This window comes from Hippoglossus stenolepis, chromosome 6 (genome assembly GCF_022539355.2).
Source record: "Hippoglossus stenolepis isolate QCI-W04-F060 chromosome 6, HSTE1.2, whole genome shotgun sequence".
NCBI lineage: Eukaryota > Metazoa > Chordata > Actinopteri > Pleuronectiformes > Pleuronectidae > Hippoglossus > Hippoglossus stenolepis.
Window position 1 is genome coordinate 27,780,384 of NC_061488.1, and position 23,201 is coordinate 27,803,584.

Sequence of the window (23,201 nt, forward strand, 5' to 3'; positions counted from 1 at the left end):
CATAGGCTCCTTTTTTGTCTGTCCTATAGAGTAAGATACTGAAGTTAACTTTAAAGTACTTTTCACATCAGCTTTCAGCTGACGATGAATGCACAGGGACAAAACGTACACTCCTTTAAGTAAAAAAAAAAAAAAATCACCCTAAACCATAGTTTACGTTTTGTAGTTTGCAAAATGGCCATTTCTCCGTTTTCACACAAACACACCACGAGAGGACTGGTTTGTTTTTGTCACGTGAAAGGAAGTATGTGGTAGAAGTTCAATGCTATTAGGAAATGTGTTTAATTACGACGCAGCGAGACACAACTTCTATGTCTTGAAATACAGCGAAAATTCCTGTGTTCAATGAGGATTAACTGTTTGTCATTTTCTGTAAAAAGGAACCGGATAGTGTCGCATTCGATATGATACCGCCGGCTTCCTGTTTGTAGCTACTCACCCCAGATATGCTAGCTAAGTGACAAGCTAACTGGGATCACAACCTTGCCCTGTCCGTGGTCATCCCAGGGACGAAGGTTTTGTGCTGCCTAGTGGTGGTTGCAACTTTCCAGTAGGTTCGTTGTCATTTTCACGTTGTCTTCGTTTAGCTAATGTTTGTGAGTTAATCCCTGTTTGTGCGCGGCATGTGGAGCATTTGACGCTAACTGTCCCTGTGGCGTTAGCCCGGTCCTGAGGTTTTGACCAGACATGACCACCTTCTGGCAGTGGCATTAGGCTGGCAGCGACATGGACACAGAGCTGGGTCGATAAGTAACGAAGAGCTTCAGTTGTTGTCTTTTCGGTGAGTCAGTATTGCTGATGTTGGTTATTGTATTTGTATTTGTATTAACAATGAGTTCATGAGGGTTGTGGTCAGGTGTCGCTATCTTGTTAACGTCTAACTTCATACGAAGGTCACTTTCACTCTGCCAACGTCGGTTATTTGAAAGCAGCCTTGGGTAACAATATAGCAATTAGATGCTAAATCAGTAGCGGCTGGTGAAAAATATTCTTGGTGGGGCTGTGCTGTGCCACACTAAGTTTTCAGTAACCATCCCACTACGATTTAACACAAACCAGTTCTTTGTCAAATAGTAGGTAATTATTTAATTCCAATAATACAAACTAACTTAGAAAACTAAATCAAAATAATAATCAGCCGATTGATAAATAATGTAAATTATTATTAGTTGTTGCCCTTGTTCTCAGATAGTAAGTAGAGTATGCATCATTAAACTACAGACTGAGTCTGATTACTAGTGTTTACTAAGTACACATTCCTGAAACATATACAGTACTATTAACAAACACTATTAAGACAAAATAAAAGGAGGTGCCATATACTGCTGCATATCCTATGAGGTAAACTATATATAAAGAAAAATTTGTGTGTGCATGCGCGTGTAGTCTTATTTGTACAGGAATTTTGTCCTTCTGATTAGCAAAACTCTCAATGACCCTGTTATTAAAGTCAGGAATCTTTCTGACTAGTTTTTTTTCCATGGAGAGCATAGCCAGAGCATTCAGGCGTTCCTGTGTCATGGTGTTCCCCAGGAAGGTTTTGATCCTCTTTAAGGTAGAGAAGCACCTCTCTGATTCTGCTGTTGTCATTGGTGTAGTGATCAGAATTTTGAGGAGACTGACTGTCTCAGTGAATGTGTCCTGAAAGTTGTTCTCCATGAAGAACTGGTACAGATTTAGTGCACCACTGCAAGCTCTGAGCTTGGCCTTGCTCAACATGGGGTAGGCCTCCACTTTGGTATCCAGTGCTGAATCTGGGAACCTCCTATTGTGCTCTGGGAACAGGTCTCCTTGTAATAGGGTGGCACTGATGAGGTGCTTGGTGAAAGAGAACCGGTCCTTGGCATGGCTCAAAATAGTATCACATACCTATGAAACATACAAACAAACATGTCACATGTCAGAATATAAAGTGTACAACTCTTATATTATTACCCAATAATTTAAGAAGGCAGACAGTGAAACATAAAGGGTCATTTTACACATCTTTACACATTAACAAATATACTAAAATATACAAAGAAATGAATGTGTTGATAACAAAATTATGTTACAGCTTACCTCTGTAGCCTGGTGTTCTCCTTTCCCTATTGTCCTCTGCTTCTTTGTGGGCTGCTGCTGCACAGAGCCACTGGCTTGCCCATGTACAGAAGGAATGGAGTCCCGGATACAAAACACAAGTTACCATCCACAATTATTGTTTCAGAAACTAACCTGCTGGAAACATAAAAATAGATCTGCCATTGTGTTTAACAAACTGTATCTACACTATTATAATTGGATTTCTTTACAATATTGAATTAAGTATTTACTAGTGGCCCTAGTGTGTTCAACCATTCATGTTTTTACATACTGCTTATTATGAGGAAATTGTTTCAATCTTTAATATTTTCTAAGCCAATAATAATTAATTGTTTACCTGATCATTTGCATGCTGGTGGTTGAACCTCTGGATTATTCCTGAGATGTAGACAGAGTCGATGTTCCTCTTCTGCAACTGGTTGAACAGCATGATCTTGTGAAACAATGCCAGGACAAAGCAGAAATCTTCATCTTCAAGCATTCTCACAAAGCCCCGGGGCCTCTCTGACAGTTTGAGGATCAAAGTTACCAGAGTCTCTGATGGTCTAGAATAACATTAGAAGGTAATTCTTGTGCTCATACACAGTGTTAACAGCACGACTGTGGAAGTTCCACCTTGTTGTTGAAGTTCCGGTAAGTCTGTGTGCCACCACTTCATCAAGCACTGCGGTTCGCTTCAATGGCCGGGAGAAGAACGCAGAAAATCCATGAGGTCTGAACATTTTTTTCTGATCCTGGGGATGTGTGATGTTGCCCGCTGCATGATGAGGTTCAACTGGTGTGCATAGCAGTGGATGTAGTGTGCATTTCCATAAACATCCAGTAACTTACGCTGTACTCCACCTGTTGCCCCCCTCATCACAGCAGCCCCGTCATAGGCCTGGGCTCTTGTCACTCAGGGAGGATAGTCCTCAGCCTCTCCAACAGCTCTGTGGCAATTGAGTCAGTGTTTGCTTTCTGAAGCGGGATGAACTCGAAAAAACACTCTTGGATGTTGTTATGACTGTTGATGTACCGTAGCACAAGCACCAGCTGGCAGTGGGTGGAAACATCCGTCGTCTCATCTGCCTGAATAGCGAGATAATCGGCATTGTGTACTTCATCCAGAATGCAATCTTTAAGAACTGACAGCATGCAGTCCAAAAGTTTGTTTTGTACTGTCTTTGATGTGCCTTTAAATATGGTAGCTGTCTTGAGATGCTCCTCCAACGCAGTGTCCAACGAAGCCACAAAATCTACCAAACCCCTGAAAACGCCCGGGTTGTCAGAGGAATCTGTCCCCATTGTGGCCGCGCAAAGCCAGTTCAAATGCCCTGCAGAATTTGACATAGTCAATTATCTTTGATAAAATTGTGTTTTCTCACCCCAATCCTGTGATCTTCATCGAGCTGCGTAGCGATGTTAATTGTGCCTAACATGGCTAGCTTCATTGTATTTTCCATGTGCGCCCTCGTAGACTCATGTTTCTTTATTTTCTCGGATAAATGTTTCATATCTCTTACTACAGTAATAGTCCATGCTGTATCTGTTCCAGTAGTTTTAAAAAGTATACATGGAAAGCAAAAGAATGCATTTACATGGCTACATCCTGCTAGCAAAGCCGCTCTGCTCTATTGGCCAGCGGCCAGTGCGCTAAATAATTATCTAACTAACTTTAATGTTAGCTGTCATTGAAGACACAACATCGCACACACAGTTGCAGTGTGTTGTCTGTCTAATGTGAAATATATTATCAGTCTAGCTCATAAAAGTAGAAAATGCAACCCCTGCATTTTTCATCAAACCCTCTGTAAAATGGTGTGGCATGGGCACTTACCTTTGTTCAACTTGTCAGTTTTTTAGGAATGAGAATATTTCCAGTGCCAGTATCACCTGAAAGAGGTGACATGCAGTGTAAACTTGAGCTTTCATTGTGTCCTTAGGATTCTTCAAAAGTTATTGAAGTCATAGCGAAGCATCTACTAACTTATGGCTGTGAACATAGTTAACCTTTTAAAATGACAGATTTTTAGAATGGTGTTTGCCAAATTATGAGGATGTATTTAGCCTAAATAAAGTACAGTTGTGATCCACTGAGCAATTTGCCGCCATTGTGTAACTACTCTATCCAACAAATGAATGAAACATATGTTCCTATTTTTTAGAAATTGCACTCCTCAGGGAAACGACCAAGAGGGTGTTTTTCATCTTCACTATCGAGAAGAATCTTTCCTGCTGCCAGGATGTTGGAGGGCCTAGTTGCCTGGGTGCTAAACACATACCTGGGCAAATATGTCAGCAACCTGAATACAGATCAGCTCTCCATTGCCCTTCTGAAAGGTATTTATACATGTTTCTATTTTTCTGGTCACCATAAGTTATATTTACTTTACCAAGCATCCTGCAATCCAGGTGTCTGAATCTGGCTCAAGTATTTTATCAATGTTAACACAATTTCTGCTTTGATGGTTGTGTAGGTGGTTAATTACACATTTATACAGATAGTGCAGATCAATTTCCAGCCATCCATCCATTATCTTTACCGCTTATCCTTGATTGGGGGCGAGAGGTGGGGTACACCATGCCAGGTCGCCAGTTCATCACATAAGGCCAACATACAGACACTAACAACCATTTACTCTCTCATTCAGACCTGCAGACAATTTAGAGTCTTCAATTAACCTAAATTAAATCTGCATTTGTTTGGACTGTGGGAAGGAGCCAGATTATCTCGAAAAAAACTACACAAACACAGGGAGAGCATGCAAACTCCACACAGATATACCCCTGCATAACTAGGATTCAAACCAAGAACCTTCTTTGTATGAGGCAAAAGACATTTTTTTTTAACAATTTTCAAGACTTGATGCTGCAACCTTAAATATGAAAGTGTTGGATGGACTACACTGCTTGCTGTCTATTTTGAAAACAACATATGGTACTGGAGTGCTTCCTTCCAGTGAATTTGGAATGATAAACTAATGTGAATTTATGATGAACATTTTAATTAGCACCTTTCAAAACACAATTACAAAGTGCTTTACAAATTTACAAACAATGGTAAAAACTTAAAGTAACTTGAAGATCACACAATATTAGATGACATCAGGGCAGAAATATAAGAATACAAATGTTACAGATGAGTGAAAATAAGACATTTTTAAAATGATAAAAAAAACAGTCAATTGTGAATTCATAAGTCCTAAGAAGGCACATCTAAAAGGGACTGTGAGGGACACCTAGCCACTCAAAAAATTCATGATTGTTTGCTGTCCAGCCTACACATCTTCCGTTGCAGGCTAAAAACCCATCGCTTCCGACTACACATTGGTTAAGAAAGTTTAGTTGCACTTGTATAATACACTTACAATTAGCACTTTGTAAGTCGCTTTGGATAAAAGTGTCAGCTATATGATATGTTATGTAATGTAATATTAAAATGTGTCTTTAAGAGAGATTCAATGGAGGATAAAGGGCTTGCTAGGCAGATCTCCTTGGGGAGTAAAAGAGTGGACAAAGTAAAGACACACTTGAAAAGTGTAACGTAATACAGTTCAACAGAATCACAAACTAAATCCTCTAAAACGACCATACAATCGTATAATTACATTATATTAGAACATTAGAACCTTCATTATTTAGAACTTATTGCAGGGCTTTAAATTTATACTGCATAAATCTGAGCTAGGTGTACCTAATAAAATGGCAAATAATTGTATATTATAAAAGGAACAATTTTATGACACGAAAAACGCTGGTGTGGTAAAAGACATTGAACACAATTCAGGCACAGTGTAAAAACAGTTTACACTGTTTTTACACAATATTCAACCGTCAACACTTGGTGTAATAGTGAGGCAGCACATGCTTGGCACAGACACTGATTATCTGTTTCCTGTCATTACTCAGGTGCAGTGGAGTTGGAGAACCTCCCTCTGAGGAAAGATGCCCTCCGAGAGTTTGACCTGCCATTTGAAGTCAAAGCTGGTAAGAGACACTAGCTGACTGACATCACATGTTTAACCCTCACATTACATACACAGACTTCAACACTCATTTAGTTATTTTAATGCTGTCCACGTTGATCCATTCAGTTTAGGCTTGGATGCTGCACCAAAGCATTAAAATGGTAGGAAAAGCTCTGATTATAGCCTTCTTTTCTAATCACTCACATGTAGAGCTGATCATTATAATAGCCTGTAAATTAATATTTATGTTCCTGACAAAGCGGAGTGTCGCTTCTTCTGCAACAATGAAATTAAAAGGAGTTGCGCGATAACCTCCAGGAAGAACAGATCTCCTGTCTGCAAATCTATAATCTTAAAAAGCCCTATGTGGCAAATTGTACTTTTCTAATATGGGCTATACAAATAAAGTTTGAACTGATGTTATTTAATTCAGCTTGATATAAAGCATTGCAGCAACAAAATTAATGTTGTGCTTTTCTTTGAAGACAAATTGCCAAACAGAAAGTGATTCAATGAATGTTCATGATGGAGCACGTGTGCTGTGTGTCTGTCTATGGTGAAGTAAAGTAATTAAATGATCAAATGACCTGGTGGTGATTATGACCTGTCAGCCCAGTTGCCATCCACTGCTGTTGTTTATCTGAGGACATAGTGGTCCACAGACTGAAGGCACACTGGCCCGCCCTCACTGACTGCTTCAGAGCATCGGTTGCTTGTTTAAACTTTATTAATATTGAATCTATTAGGTGTCCAAATTGCAACAAATTCGACACCGCGCTACCCTTGGCCATCTACATGCCAAGTGTGAAACTGATAAAATACAAGCTTCAAAATGTATGTGTTTCACATACAGATAGATGGAAAGACAGATGTTTTTGGATGTCAATACAACCTATGATCAGAATAGATTATCCATAACATCTTTAGAAGCTTTACAAATACCCTACCTGAACTCAAAAACAGTCATAAATATCAATCCTCTAAATATGTCTGATTTCTTTTAAATCAAGATCCATGAATTATTCTCTGAGAAATCAACGGAAATTTTGAAAAACATCCTATTCTGCATTGTTAAAGAAAGTGGGGGGAAAAAATCAACATACCGATCCGTACCAAAATTGATGGGGTCTTACTTGACCCCTACCGATCCTTCCGCCACATTTCATGGAAATCCACTTTTTCGACAGTTGTTGTGTAATCCTGCTAAATAAAAAACAAAAACACAGCTGAAAACATAACCACCTCGGCAGAGGTAATTATATGTAAATGTACACCAAGATTCAGAGTATGTGCAATTGTGTTTTCAGTCTTATGCTAATTTCTTTGCCATCACCCACACATCATGTTCTCTTTCACTAGGCTTCATTGGAAAGATTACTCTCCAGATCCCTTTTTACCGGCCTCACAGTGACCCATGGGCCATCTCCATGTCCCAGCTCAACCTGATAATTGGTCCTGTTCAGCTGCAGGAGTATGATGCAGAGAGGGAGAGAGAAGAGGAGAACGAGCGCAAAAAACGTCTCCTCCGGGCTCTCGAAGACAAATTCAAAGTAGGTGGATCAACACCATCATTTTCTATATATTTTATTTTACTGACTTATGGTTAATGTAAAAAAAACAACAAATCCTTCATCAATTCAGTTCTCTTTCTTAGCATTCGTTTCGATGTCTCACTATGGGATACGCCCTCCGCGTATTCACAGAAGCTCTTGTACCAATTTGCCAGCCCTGAGTGGCTGGCAGTCGTGGCGTCTGCGTCAGGGTCCCGCACCTTAAATATGCCTAACGCAGCGTCACAAGTCATTCAAACACCTCTTCTCGCTTCACGAACAAGCAGCTCCGATCTGCGATGATGCCAACTAGCTACTGTCCATAGACCGGAGCGGACACCTCCATCTCTGGAGGCTAGTTGTAAGAGACAACGGTCTGACTGCCTTCACCATAGGTACAGTTTTATTAAAACTAGCTAGCGCATTAACCTCCTAGCAAGCTAACTGCATCGGGAGCCTGTGGTCAACACACTGCCTGCCACCGGAGCTAGCTAACAGAGTTATCATTCCAGATAATTCGCCTCTCTTTAGCACACCAAGCTAAATGGACCAAGTTGCCAAGCTTCCTCCACCTCGGAGCAAGGCGATGCCCCTCGCCTGTGCACCTGTGGAAATAAAATTTCGAGCAAGGACACACACCAGGTCTGCTCTGCGTGTCTCGGGCTGGATCACGCCCGTGCCGCTATCAGCAACCCTGGCTTCTGCGCCCACTGCACCCGCTTCACAGCGAAGAGTGTCCGCCAAGACTAGCACGCCAAGCTAGCCTCTCGGGGGGGTTAGGACGAGGATGATACTCCCGAATCGGAGATTCAGCGCCGTGGCTCGACGCATATGCTAAACCCTCTCAGGGAGCCACCCCTCCTGTTGGATTACAATGAGTAGAATGAGTCCGACAGCGAGGATTGTCTGGTGTCGGATGGTGATGACGAGGATTATGATTCTATTTTTCCTACCACCGGCACATGCTCTCAGCTCTCCAAGCCCGGCAAAGGGCTCAGGTAAGGCGGTTACGCCTCAGCCCAGCACGGATATGCACGACGTGTGTAAGCGTGGCGCGGAGAGACTGGGGATTCCATGGCCCGAGGTCTTGGAGGAGGCCCCAAGGTCCCGCTACGAGGGGAAGAAATTACCCCAAGCTAAACGGACTGTGAGACAGCTTCTGCCTGTGTTCCCGGAGCTACTGGAGGAAGTCATCGTCTCAAGCAAAACTACCATTCAAGGTGCGTCTTCCTTGGATTTTGAAGGGATAGACAAACATGCCATGGCCAATATGCTGCCCATCGAGCCGCTGATGGCAGCTCACCTTCACCCACGGCTGTCAGCTGCCTCATCCAGAGCTCCCACAATCTGCACGAAAGCCGAATGCTTCCAATCTGCCATGACAAAGCAAGCTTATAAAGCAGCAGCTTTGACAGTGAGGGCTCTCAACGGCACCTACATGTTTTTGATGTGATAGCCGACATGCCAAAAAGTTCCGAGTGGGAAAAGATCACCACAATTGCAGACATCTACCTACGCTTCGCGCTGTAAAGGCGGTGGGGGAAGTGCATGTCGATGTTGGTGCTACAAGAGAGGACGAGATCTAGTCAGGAGGCGAAGAGACAGGGTTCAGATGTGGAACTGTTCAACACCACATCAATGTCTCACAAGCACTCTCACACAGTTTGTGAAAATAAAGGGTTTTCCACTGACGCATCCAGGCTCACAGCCGGGGGAGCAGGGTTACAAATGTACATAAAAACACAAAGTTGTAGAGCACAGTGTTTTTCCCCTGAATATCACAAGGGGGAGACAGCGCCCCAGCTGTGGTGAAACGTCACATTCTGCTCGTCCAGAGTCAGTCAGTCAGTCCAAGCATGCGCAATAGTTCTTGGCTGCACGGGCCATTGTCATATGCTAGGGGATAGCGTTGTACCGCTTGAGCGGGCACCCAGAGATCGTCTGTGTCAGACAGAGCTTCACTCCCCCCTAACTTTAAGGTTAGAGAGTTGGAAAGCATGTGCAGTGTCAGAATGGGTATTGAGAACACTGGCCAAGGGCTACAGGCTTCAATTCCCCGCAATACCCCCCCGGTTTCAACGGTCTCATCGCTTCCTGTGCGCAGGGAGAGTCGGCCCGGGTGTTACGGGGAGAAATATCTGCTCTGTTCTTTGACTGTGAGTCTCACACAGTATGACATACATACAAATAGTCTTGGTCCTAAAATACAAAAGAAACATTACCAATTCAATGGCATAAGACATGTAATGAGTTGAGGGGTTACATTCATATTCCGAAGTCCAAAGTATTATACAAATAAATACAATATGTTCACTTTGCTTAATACCTTATGACAGACGACCATTTCTCTAAATAAATGTCCATCTGGAATTTTAGTTTCGCTGTTACTGTATATTTTCCAAACAGTTTACAACCTTGAGTCTATGGGTCCATTGGTCCAAGGTAGGTGGCTGGGGTTTGAGCCAGTTCGTTGTGATCATTTTGTGGGCTATTAACACCATGGCTCTGCACATATACATTTTGTTTTTTCCCAACCCACATGAAGGTATATTCCCTAAAACCAGCCCCTGTGGTCCAAGTAATATTTTCAACTATAAAATCTCTCCAATTTCACTCATTAACTTCTTCCAGAATACTCGTAGTTTTGGGCAATCCCAAAAGATGTGTGAGAAGTCTCCTATTAATCCACATCCTCTCCAGCAGAGGGGGCTAGACTTCTTGTCATAGTTAGCTATTACCAGTGGTGTTTTGAAATATCTCATTCTCAAATACCAAGCAAATTCCCTCCCATTTGGACTATTTAGACATTTAGGCCACCCAGGACCTCTCCCACTCATCAACCGTTACAATGGCATTGGTCTCCAATTCCCATTTATCGCTCACATCAAATGTATTATCTGATAAGTCTTAGCAAATTCTTCTGTATAAACAAGTTATTATTTTCCTCGTGTGGATTTGATTCTCCACCAAATCAATCCAGTACAGTTCAAAATCAGTCTGTAATCTTTTAATTCCATCCCATTCATTATGTGTCGTCAAATAATGTTGTATTTAAAAATATCTGAACATCTCAAAGGCAAAATGCCATATTGGATCTGAAGTTGTGAGAAAGCCCTTAGAGTCGTTCCCTCAAATAACTGGTTTATCGTGGTCAGACCATTCCTTGCCCACCTACTAAAACCACTGTCCAGTTTTGCTGGCAAAAAGTCACAAATAGAAGCTATTTTAGTTGCCCTAGGTAATGACAATGGTAAATTCAAAATTTTTCCCATCTTTCGCCCCAAACATTTAGGGTATGGTTTAACCACTCATTTTGAATCTTAAATTTCCACCATACTTTTGCCTCCATGAAAGGGAGGGCCGAAATTGATATATTAGTTACAGAGCTTTGTTCTATATCTACCCATTTTGTTTCCATATCTAGCCTAATCCATGAGACGAATATTAGAAATTGTGATGCCCAGTAGTAGCTTCTAAAATGGGGCAATGCTAATCCACCCTTCTCTTTGTCTGAGTGGAGGACTTTCAGCCTTTTATTCTGCCATATGAATTCGGAAATAAGCCTGTCCAGGAATTTAAATGCAGACACTGGGACAGTAATAGGAAGCGAGCAAAAGAGAAACAGCATCCTTGGCAATACATTCATCCTGATGGTCTCCACCCTACCCACGTTTCAGCCACGTGACTGTGGACTATTTTGCATTGCCCACTGTTCTTCTCCCTGCACAACCAGAGTGTACCGCTGTAGGTGGATGCGTTCGCACACGAGTGGCCGCACGTTCTGCTTTATGCATTTCCCCCTCTGGCCTTGATTCCGCCAACATTGTTTGGGGTACAGGGGAACTGTCTGTCACTGATTTTGATCGCTCCTCACTGGCCGTCCATGCATTGGCTGGCAGAAGTAAAACAGCTCCTCCATGGGCACCCATAGCCTCTCCCGCTGCGCAGGCAGGAGATATTTCACCCTCATCCGGAGCAGCTCGACCTGTGCCCTAGCGGAACTGCCACATTTTCAGCCACCGACCTATACCTCTGCAGAACAGCCGCGGTAATACATGTTGTGCCCTGTCCGTGCTTTACACACGTGTGTGGAGAGAAGGAGTTTTAGGAAAGGGGATCTGTTATTTGTGTCCTGAGGCTCAGCCCCGCTGGGGCAAATCTATCACGGAACAAAAACTTTATCACTGTACAGTGGACACCATTGCGGTGGCCTACTCCAACTCCAGGTTCCAACTGGTTTACGGGCACATTCTATTAGGGGTCTTGGGTCCTGTTCAAGGGAGTCTTTATCCAAGACGTCCATGCAAAACTCAAAGCACGGACTGATGCCTACATCTCAGGTGATCTGGAGGAGTACAGGAAGTCCAGGTACGTGCTCCGGAGTGCTATTAGCAGTGCCAAGAGACTTTACAGGGACAAGGTGGAGTCTCACTACAAGGGCTCCAACACAAGGAACATGTGGGCTGGACTCAAAACCATCTCTGACTACAAAGCAAAGACCAGCAGTGCGGATGTAGTGTCTGCATCTCTCCCAGAGGATCTGAACACCTTTTATGCTCGCTTTGAGAGCAACTCCCCGGCTGTGGAGATCCAAGAGGCCCAGGAGGACCGCTGCCCCCCAGTAATATCCAGGGCAGATGTGTGGAGATCACTTAACCGGATCAACACACGCAAGGCACCTGGACCTGATGGCATTCCTGGCCGAGCTCTCAAGGTGTGTGCAGATCAGCTGGCAGATGTTTTCACAGACATTTTCAACCTGTCACTGCTCCAGTCTGTAGTCCCCGCATGTTTCAAGGAGACCATCATTGTCCCTGTTCCCAAAAAAACAAAAATCCTCTGCCTGAACGACTACCGCCCAGTAGTCACTTCCACCATCATGAAGTGTTTTGAGCGGCTAGTCAAACCCTTCATCACCTCCTCCCTCCCTGACTCTCTGGACCCTCTTCAGTTTGCCTACAGGCCAAATAGGTCGACTGCAGATGCCATCTCCCTCACCCTTCACACTGCCCTCTCCCACCTGGACCAGAGGGACACATATGTGAGAATGCTTTTCATTGACTACAGTTCAGCATTCAATACCATCGTGCCCCTGAAGCTCGTCACCAAGCTCAGAGACCTTGGGCTCAACATCGCCCTCCGTGACTGGATTCTGAACTTCCTGACGGGCAGACCACAGGCGGTGCAGATAGGCAGCACCACATCCTCCACCCTGACTCTAAACACCGATGCCCCCCAGGGCTGTGTGCTCAGTCCTCTCCTGTACTCCCTGTTCACGCATGACTGCGTGGCCACCCACAGCTCCAACACCATCATTAAGTTTGCTGGTGACACGACCGTCATAGGCCTGATCACCGGCGACGATGAGAAGGCCTACAGAGAGGAGGTCAGAGCCCTGACATCTTGGTGCCAGGACAACAACCTCCATCTCAACGTCAGCAAAACAAAGGAGCTGATCGTGGACTACAGGAAGAGACAAGGAGTAGAACACGCCCCCCTCTCCATCAACGGGACTACGGTGGAGCGAGTCAGCAGCTTCAGGTTCCTCGGGGTCCACATCAGTGATGACCTGACCTGGACCAACCACACAGACTCCATCAGGAAGACGGCCAGACAGCGGCTCTTCTTCCTCCGCAAGCTGCGGAGGCTCAACATGGATGCCAGGATTCTCTGCAATTTCTACAGGTGCACCATAGAGAGCATCCTGACTGGCTGCATCACCGCCTGGTATGGCAGCTGCACCGCCCTGAACCGTAAGGCTTTACAGAGGGTGGTGAAGTCTGCACAGCACATCACCAGGACGGAGCTACCATCCATGGAGGACCTCTACACCCAGCGGTGTAGGAAGAAGGCCAACCGGATCATTAAAGATCCCTATCACCCCAGCCATAAACTGTTCTGCCTGCTGCCGTCTGGCCGACGGTACCGCAGCATCCGGGCCCGCACCACCAGGCTCAGAGACAGTTTCATCCCCCAGGCCATAAGACTTTTAAACTCCTCCAATCTGTCATAACTCTGCACCTTAGCATATTTGCACTATTGCATATTTGCACTATTGCACACACTTGCACTATTGTTTTTCTTTTTTTCTTTAGGGTTAGGGTTAGGGGTTAGGGGCTCCTCTGTGGATCTGCCTCATCTACTCCCTTCTACATGAAGTGGAGCTGGCGGTCAGTCGTCGAGATAAGCTTGTCTGGCAATACAGGAGTCTCCATATCCCATCGAAATGAATGCTAAGAAAGAGAACTTTAGGTTACTGTTGTAACCCCGGTGCTCTGAGTAGCATAAGGGATATGTCTCACCAGACCGCCCTTCTTGATGCTGGGGTGAAGCGAGAAGAGGTCTGCTTGTTTTGAGTGACGTGTGACACCATGTCAGGCGTATCTAAGGGGCGGAACCCTGATGCAGACGTCGCGACTGCCAGCCACTCAGGGCTGCTGAATTGGTACAAGTTCTTCTGTGAATACGTGAGGGTGCGTATCCCATAGTGAGACATCTCACTCATGCTACTCAGAGAACCAGGGTTACGACAGTAACCTAAAGTTTTTGAGGCTTTAATAAATATTTCAGGCTCACACGGACACTTGTAGACATGTATAACATTACATTTGTTTGTCACTTATTCAATTAATTGAGGTAATTTTCCTGAACTCTTCCGTATGTACATGTGTACGATTGTGTTTTTGTCTTCTCCAGAGTGAGTGTGAACGGAGGGGAGAGTCTTACTGGTATTCTGTCTCTGCCTCAGTGGTCACCAGGATTGTGGAAAACATTGAGGTACGTTATCTTTAACATAAGACACTATAGCTGGGGAAAGTCAAAATTTCTGGATCTGTACCCTGATCCAGATCAACTCTTACCTCTTACCTGGGCTCTTACCCGACCCATATTGCGTCCTTCCACAACATTTTGTGTAATCTGCCCAGTAGTTTTTGTGTAATCACCCTAAAAGACAAAGTGAAAACATGATAGAAGGGCACTGAGAGAAAGGCAAACTAAATGTCTGGATACTCCCCCTGATCCGTATCCACGCCGAAATTTAATGGGTTCTTCCTAGGGCTGGGCGATATGGGAAAAAATCTTATCACGATAATTTTTTTCACATCAGTCAATATCGATATATGTCTCAATGTAAATCAAATAACCAAAAAATATTATAAATAATATATATATAAAAAAATATATGTTTTTCGTTATGCACTAAACTAATTTTATTTGCTCGTACAATCATCCTGTGCCACTGCACTTGACTTACAACATTTCATTCAAACCACTATGGTGAAAAGGTGTATATAATGTACATCCTCAGCATTTTTGTAATTTAATTAAATTTTTTTTATTTTTTATTGCTTTATTCTCTTGTCTACCTCATTCTGACATGCCTGCTGCTGTAACAACTGAATTTCCCCTGTGTATGGATCAATAAAGTTTTATCTTATCTTAAATGGCCGCCACTGCACTGTGGCGCATTACTCCACAGTTCAACAAGTGACTCTGCTCCTTTGATGTTTTCTAATCACTCACACTTAGAACTGATCTTTATAAAAACCTGCTGGAAATGCGTGCGTGCGGGCGCGCTAGTCTCTGTCCCTCCTCACACACACAAACTTATAATCACAAGGGATATTCACCTTCTAGTCCTATATTCTAAAATAGTTAGCGGAAACATTAATCGATAATGTTCCATCACGGTATCGATGCAGAATCATCTACCTCTATGCAGGAGCCCAAACATTAGCACCTGTGCTGCTGCTCCTCATACTCTCTATGCTGTGTGCTTCAACCTAACTTGATGTGGGTGTAACTCTATTCCAGACACATGATTGGTTCAGTGCGGCGCTATTCTCATTGGTTGTTCATGTTGTCCGTCAAAACATGGATGGGACGAGTTCTATTGACGTTATATCGACATTAAGTTTCTATCGAAGAAAAGTTATATCAGGATAATTATCGCTATCGTTTTATCGCCCAGCCCTAGTTCTCCCCTGACCCAAACCGCATCCTTCCACCAATTTTTGTGGAAATCCATACAGGGGTTTTTATTTTATGCTGCTAACCAAGATCTCTCATCAGCTCCAATAGTTAATCATCTGGTGAAACACTCCCAGCAGTACAAAGTAATATTCACACCAAAATCGGTTGATGTGTTGTGGAGTCATTTTACTGCGCAGAGGGTAATGAAGCATGAATGAGAGCCATTTAATATAACAAAATTGGTCTTTCAGTTTAAAAATCTATCTATACAGAGCAGTATTCTATCTTTACAAACTGACAACAAAAAGTCCTTAGTGGTCATGGAAGATATGAGGACTCATGAAGAAACCCTGCCTTAATAAGCATAGTCCAGTGCATAAAATTTAAAGGTGTATTTACTGGTTACTTATATACAGCTATAAAAACAAAATTTTAGTTTGGGATAGAAGGTAACTGGATATAGGATGCAGGAAAATCCTTTGGAAGGCGTACAATTTACATGCATGTGAATTGTGTTGGTGGTGTGTAGGGGAGCGTTGGTGACCATCTTCCCGAGTAAAAATTAACAGATCTCTTATTATTTATAACCTTAACTAAGCTAGGATTTATTGCAGGTCTCTCATATCAAAGGTTACAGCTTAACTTGTAATTTCATGCAAAAAGGACAAGTATAAAACCGAACAGAAAAGAAACATTATGTTGTGTAGAGTGTTGACGCGAGTAACAATGCTGGGTGAATGTTGTTAGCATGATAAAATCAAAGAACTTTAAAATACATATCAAGACAAAGTATTTACATGCTGCTGTCTTTGTTTTACTCTGAGTTTCTTTTTTCTGCCTTATATGTGTAGCTGAAGATCCAAGATGTGCATCTTAGATTTGAGGATGACTTCTCCAACCCAGAGAAACCTTTCTCTTTCGGGGTTTGCATCAAAAATGTTTCTGCTCAGAACCCCTCCAAAGAGTCGGTAAGGGTTCACTCAAAGTGATTTTTGAATTTACAGAGTGAAATTAATGAGTCAAGTTTTTAAGTGGATTTACAATATTTACATTAGTGCACATAGCATGTTTTCTGTTTTGGCTACAAATCAAGGACTTCTTAAAGCATGCAATAGTAATACAGAATTGCATTACTTTCACCAAAGAAATTGTTCTTGTAATGATGTCTTGGACTATTACATTTATTCAAACTTTAAACCTTATTTGATTCCTCCATTGATTCAGGATCTCCATGGGTCTTTGTATTTAAGTTTAAAAGGAATTTCCTTTGTATTTGCAGGTGCAGAAGCTTGTACGACAAAAGCAGCTGGAGATTGAAGACTTCTGTGTCTACTGGGACACAGAGTGTGAAATGTTGGGAAAACTGCCGACAAATCAGATCCCGGTCAGTCATATGATGAACAGTTGTGTACTGTACTTTGATGGTGCAAAATCAAATTAGATGCAAAAGCATCCTATAAGTTCTGATTCTCTCCAGTACTAGAAATAATGGGCTCTGTCTTACACCTGGCACAAAGTGGTACCAAGCACCATGCAGCTGTCTGCTAGTCTCAGACAGGTGCAGTGGTCCGGCTCTGATTCAGAGCCCTTCTTAGCACCCTTGAGCATTTTGTCTATTAAAATGATGTGGACATAAGAATTCTACATTGTCGGCACATTGCTATCTTAAACCAAGGAAAGTGATTACACTTTTGACCAACACTGGTGGAGTATTTCTCTGTAATTTTAATGCACTTAAAATTAAATGTTTTTGCATAGGGCCAAATTTCAACCTACATTATCTCAAGACACTTTACATAGAAACCCAACAGTTCCCACAGTGAGTTAGCAATTGCCGACAGTCATATATAAGGTCTCCAAGACTGGTAATGAGAGAGAGTGCACAGGACCTTGTGGAACTTCATGACTATTTTTTGTGTGTGCGTGGAATAGTCATTGCTAACATTAACTATTTGTTATCTATCTCATAAGCATGACTTCAAACCAGCCTTGTTCTGTTACTTTAATATTTTCTCTCTATCTCTCGCTCTGACATGCAGACGCATACTCATACACATACCCCGACACACCACACACACACATTTTGTCATTGGATGCATCTGTAAACTCAGACTAGGTAAAAACAACATAATTTGGTCTTCATGAACACAATTGACGGTCTTGATTATTTGCATAGAGAGTGGGGAAATTTGTGCTGTTAGAATCCTTTGCCGTGCAACTTGTTTATAAAGACGAGAAATTGCTTCGCTTAGGTTCTTCAGCTTGCTGGTTGCATCTGATTTAAAGCTAAGATAATGATTTTGTATTAATCTTTGCAAGGAGCTCTTCCATGCATTAGCTTATACTAACTTGCGCCCCTGTGCATATATGCGCTGTGCACGCACATACACCCATCTGGGCGAATATATAGTCAATCGATGATTGTTGAGCCGCCGGTGGCCAATTAGAAAAGTTTATTAATCGCCCAACCATGGTTTGTATGTATCCCTCCTCTCCTGTTTACTTTTGATTTAATTAATTTAGATGTTGCATGAAAAGCTCACATTCTTCTTGCCACACCCACAGATCAACTGCTTGTGCATGAAGTGTAACAATTTCTGCAGTGAAGTGCTCTCTCTTAATGGCCTGGCAATCCACAATTATAGTAGCAATCTGCCAAGATGCAAGCGCGCATTTGTTTACTCTGATTGGTTTATTGCATATCATGCCCAAATCGCATTCATGATTAATTAAGGGACTGAGTAGAACCATTTTGAACCATGTGCCTGGTGCAGCAACCTTTACCCCACTGGTAAACTAACAAAAGGAGATCTGGACACACCATAAAAACTGTTGCCCCACCTGCTTTAGACCATGATCATACTTATATCTTTAAAATATGTCCCATAACTCCATATGACTAGTCTGATTAGTTTTGTTACTTTACAGGAGGTTATGACCCAGTTTATGCAGAGCCGTGAGCATCAGTACATCTTTGAGCCTGTGCGTTCCTCCGTGTTACTAAGAAGAAATGCCTCCAAGGAGCCTCTGAGGTCCCGATATACTCCTCGAATTGAAGGCCAAGTTCAACTGGAGCCCATGTCCCTACGCCTGTCACAGGTCTGTATAAACATCAGATGCTCTTCTTTTCTAAAGCCTCTGCACTGGCCAGTGGCCGGAGGGCATCATGTTTTATGGATGCACGTCCCATTCTTGTAAACACAATATCTAAAGAAGCGTTGATGAAATATTTTCAAGGATAAACTGTTTAGGTAGTAAAAGCTTACTGTGATTTTAATGTGACAAATCACATTTTTAACTTGTGAATGCAATATCTCAACAACACCTTCAGGTAATCCTTTTTTTGCCAAAAATGTGAATGTAATTTTGTGCAAAACATTCACTTGGATTCACAAATGAACTCATTAGATTTTGGTGGTCAAAGTCATGGTGACCTCATGCTCTTGTGATCATGATATGTCAGGAACATTTATTTGCTCATCTACTAACTCAAGGTCACTGTTACCTCACAAAACCCCTTTTCCTTGGACGCATTATATTTAGAACCCCTCGAGAAAAAAAAAACAGTGCTGCACACAGATTCACTGTATAAATGGTATGAATTAGTGTGTGAATGGCAAAAAAAAAAACTGTACTTTGAAGGGCTGTGAGTGGTCATCAAGTGGTCATAGAGGGTCTGATGAGACCAACCATAACAGCATTGCACACTTAATTATATATTAGTTTGTCCTTTTGGTTAAGGAGCATTCAGACAAAGGTGTGTGTGTGTGTGTGTGTGTGTGTGTGTGTGTGTGTGTGTGTGTGTGTGTGTGTGTGTGTGTGTGTGTGTGTGTGTGTGTGTGTGTGTGTGTGTGTGTGTGTGTGTGTGTGTGTGTGTGTGTGTGTGTGTGTGTGTGTGTGTGTGTGGTCCCGTAGGTGCAGTATCAGCAGATCATGGCGTTCCTTAAGGAGCTAGACCGCAGAGAGAGAGAGATGCTTTACCGAAAGTGGAGACCGAAAGTTCCCGTTTCAGGACAGTAAGTTCGAACATCAACACTGAAGTTTGTTTTTATTGTGGAAGCTACTCAGTTTACTTTAGTTTAGCAATAAAATATTCAGACATTCAACCTGAGTAAAAGCTGAATTTTGCAGCATTCTTATAATCATACCTTAAAGGAATAGTTCACCTAGAAATGAAAATTCACTCATTAGCTACTCACCCCTATGCCGATGGGTGGGTCCAAAGTGTTTGTTATACAATTCGTATAACACTGGTCATTTAGAGGCCGAGCTACGCACAATAGTTGCTGTGTATAACACAAGACCAGACCATGAAAATGGAATGATGATTGTAACATAAGGCGTCCTTCCTGTTGCCAGTAGGTGGTGCTATGACTATAACTTGGTATAGGTGTGCACTCTTATCATACATGTGGAATTTGTGACAGATTTGACAATTTTTAAACCTGTATTGAATTCTGCTCAAACAAAGTTTACCCCTGAGACTCCAGATGTGTTTTGTAGACTCACTTCACCCACCCCCCCATCGACATAGGGGTGAGAAGATAATGAGTGAATTTTCATTTTTGGATGAACTATCCCTTTAAGCCTTATGGGCATGCAACATTGTTTTTCAATAAACCATTAAATCAAAGTCTGGAACACTGTTTTTCCCTTCAGCTGCCAGCAGTGGTGGATATTTGCCATCCAGGCCAACCTTAGTGAGATCAGGGAGCAGCGACGGCGAGGCAGCTGGGACTTTGCCCTGCAGCGAGCACGAGACGCCCAGACCTACAGCAGTCTCTACTTCAGGAAGCTCAAAGCCGTCCCACTAAGTCCTCAAGAGGAGGTACTACAATGGAACACTTGCATGATATGGGAGGTGGTTCAATCTCAGTATTCCCCATTCCGCTTGCCGAATTGTCCTCGGGCAAGATACTGAAACCCAAAATTGCCTCTACTCATAAAGTGAAATATTAATTTTATGTATATGGTCTGACTCACAAATATCACAAATCTTTAAATTCAAAAATGTATGAATAGAATGTGCCTTTATGCAGTTCAAATTCAATTACATCATTAAAGCTGCAAGTAGCGTTGAACATACCTGGCACAGTTGGGGGTACATGCAGGACACTGGTTGACAGCTGAGTGCTGTTGCCACAATCGTACACTGCTTAAATGATTATGATGTCCTTTCTTGTGTGCGTGGCTACAGACATGATAAAATGCACATTGTGCATCAATTTATTTGTCTGCTAAGTGGCGATAGAGATTATGCACCAATCATACATTTTGTTGTGTTGAAGAAGATTTTTATGAATAATACACAGAGGCAGAATTGCAGTGGATGGATCTGTTTATTCCAGAAAAGGATACAGCTCTTATACTCCTTGATAAACAATATTGCTGCCATAGCTGACATGTGCACGTGCAATCCAAACTTCCCGTATCTGCTCACTGAGTGTGTCTGTGAGGGACTTTCGTCGAGCCAATTGTGTGTTTTTGTCAATATAAGCTTGCAAATGAGGATTGGTATTTCCCGTACTGCAGCTAAGTTTGATCAAAACAATTTGTATAACAGTGGTCCTTTAGAGGCTGAGCTACACACAATAGTTGCTGTGTATAACACAAGACCAGACCATTAAAATTTGATGTAAACAGATTGATGATTGTAACATAAGGCATGCTTGTCTTTGTTCCCCAGAGTGAGCTGGAGAGAGTGGAAGATGAGCAGACAATAGAGGAGCTGCAGAGTCTCAGAGAAATCGTCCATGACTGGTTTCGAAAGCAGGAAGAGATTGCAGAGGTAAGCTTTGATGATTCTGTAGGTCTATAGCTATGTGTGAAATGAATATCTTCAGAACTATACATCTTATTGGCTTTACACTTGGCATGTGTATTGTTAAGGGCCCAAGCAAGTGCAGTTTTGAATTAGGTGCGATTTGTATACGCCAGGGGTCACCAACTGGCGGACTCCGGTCCAAATCCGGGCCGCGAGAGGTTTCCATCCGGACCGCGACTCTCCATTAAAAAAATATATATAAATACTTCGGCGGCCTTGTTTGACTTTTAAGAGACTTTTAATCAGGCATAACGACGCCAGCCCAGTGAAGCCACTTGGGTCCTATGGGTTGCTATCATATACTGTGTAGCCGGGTTGCTAGGTAGAGAGAAGCACGCCGACGGAGACACACGGATGAAGGCGAAATATGGCGTTATCAAAAGTTAGGAAAGTTGACGTTGAAAACCGAGTCTTCCGAGCAGAGTGGATAGAAAAGTATGCGTTTGTTCTTCCTGCAGTGAGCTCAACAAGACCGGTGTGTCTCATTTGCTCTGAGTCTGTTGCGGTTGTCAAAAGCGGCAATTTGAAACACCACTATGAAACCAAACACAGACACTTTGAAGACTCCTACCCGCAGTCCGAGGTAAGGACCCGAAGAATGAATGAGCTCAAAGCCCAGTATGAGCGATCTACGCGGGTCCTCTCTCATTCCCTCTCCGCACAACAGCGGACATACAAGTGTTCGCTGAGAATACAGTGGATTTTGGGACAACATAAAAAGCCCTTTACAGATGGGAGTATCGTTAAAGAGTGCATGAATGCTGTGTCCGAAACACTTCTGGATGGAAAAGAAAGACGTGAACTGAAAAAATTCAACAAATCCCCCTCTCAGCCACAACAGCCACAAGACACACAGAAATATTAGGAGAGGATGTTCAGTCACAGCTCACTGCTGCTATTAAAAGTGCACCGTGCATAGCTTTAGCAGTTGATGAATCAACTGATATTAGTGACAATACTCAGCTTTTGGTATATGTCAGATTTTACCACGCAGGGAGGAAAGATTTCTGTGAGGACATTTTAGGCATCACAGCACTTACAACACACACCAGAGGGGAAGACATATACTTAGCTATAAAATAAATGTCAACACAGAGAGATATCAGTATGAAAGATGTTGTGTCCATCACCACCGATGGAGCTCCCTCCATGATGGGTAAAGAAAAAGGAGCAGTAACTCGAATGAGAGAGGACAACCCAGACCTCTCCTCATATCACTGCATTATCCACCAGTCTGTTCTGTGCTCTACTCTTTCAGAAGAGTATGAAGAGGTTATGAATACTGTGATGAAACTTATCAACTTTCTCAGGGCATCGTCATCACATAAACATCGCCTCCTTCGAGAATTCCTGATGGAAGTTGATGCATTTCAAATGACCTACTGCTGCACTGCAATGTTAGATGGTTGAGCAAAGGCAGAGTTCTAGCACGCGTTTGGGCAATTAGAAATGAAATAAAAATGTTCCTGGAACAACAGAAGAATTATAAGGCCAGACAGTTTGCTCAGTTTTTGGAAGATGAGAGGAAAAAAAGATTTTATGGCCTTCTTAGTTGACATAACCTCACACCTAAATGACCTCAATTTAAAACTGTAGGGCAAGAACAACTCTGTGTGTGATTTGGTAGCAGCTGTCCAGTCTTTCCAGCGGAAGTTGGAGATTTTCAAAGTGGATCTCTAAGAGAACTTTACACATTTTCCAGCAATGAAGCAAATTCAGGGTGAGAGAGATATTTCTTCTCATGTTGAGTTCATACAAAAACTGATTGGAAACTTCAGTTTTGATGACTTCAGCCTGGGAGAACAGGTCCTCCTTTTCATTCAG

The 23,201-nt window shown here is 42.6% G+C and overlaps 1 protein-coding gene across 3 annotated transcripts in view; it reads left to right on the forward strand.

The window, feature by feature from the left end:
- Positions 1–220: 220 nt before the first annotated feature.
- vps13d (vacuolar protein sorting 13 homolog D) overlaps positions 221–23,201 on the forward strand; it is a 104,577-nt gene continuing 81,596 nt past the window's right edge. For all 3 annotated transcript variants that reach the window (XM_047340312.1, XM_047340311.1, XM_047340313.1), the window contains exons 1-11: positions 221–781; positions 4,227–4,401; positions 5,971–6,048; positions 7,389–7,579; positions 14,276–14,356; positions 16,405–16,521; positions 16,833–16,937; positions 18,482–18,652; positions 19,469–19,569; positions 20,213–20,381; positions 21,240–21,341. In XM_047340312.1, coding sequence (XP_047196268.1) covers positions 4,305–4,401; positions 5,971–6,048; positions 7,389–7,579; positions 14,276–14,356; positions 16,405–16,521; positions 16,833–16,937; positions 18,482–18,652; positions 19,469–19,569; positions 20,213–20,381; positions 21,240–21,341 — 1,212 coding nt within the window. In that variant the 5' untranslated portion in view covers positions 221–781; positions 4,227–4,304. The remainder of the gene's footprint in view (positions 782–4,226; positions 4,402–5,970; positions 6,049–7,388; positions 7,580–14,275; positions 14,357–16,404; positions 16,522–16,832; positions 16,938–18,481; positions 18,653–19,468; positions 19,570–20,212; positions 20,382–21,239; positions 21,342–23,201) is intronic.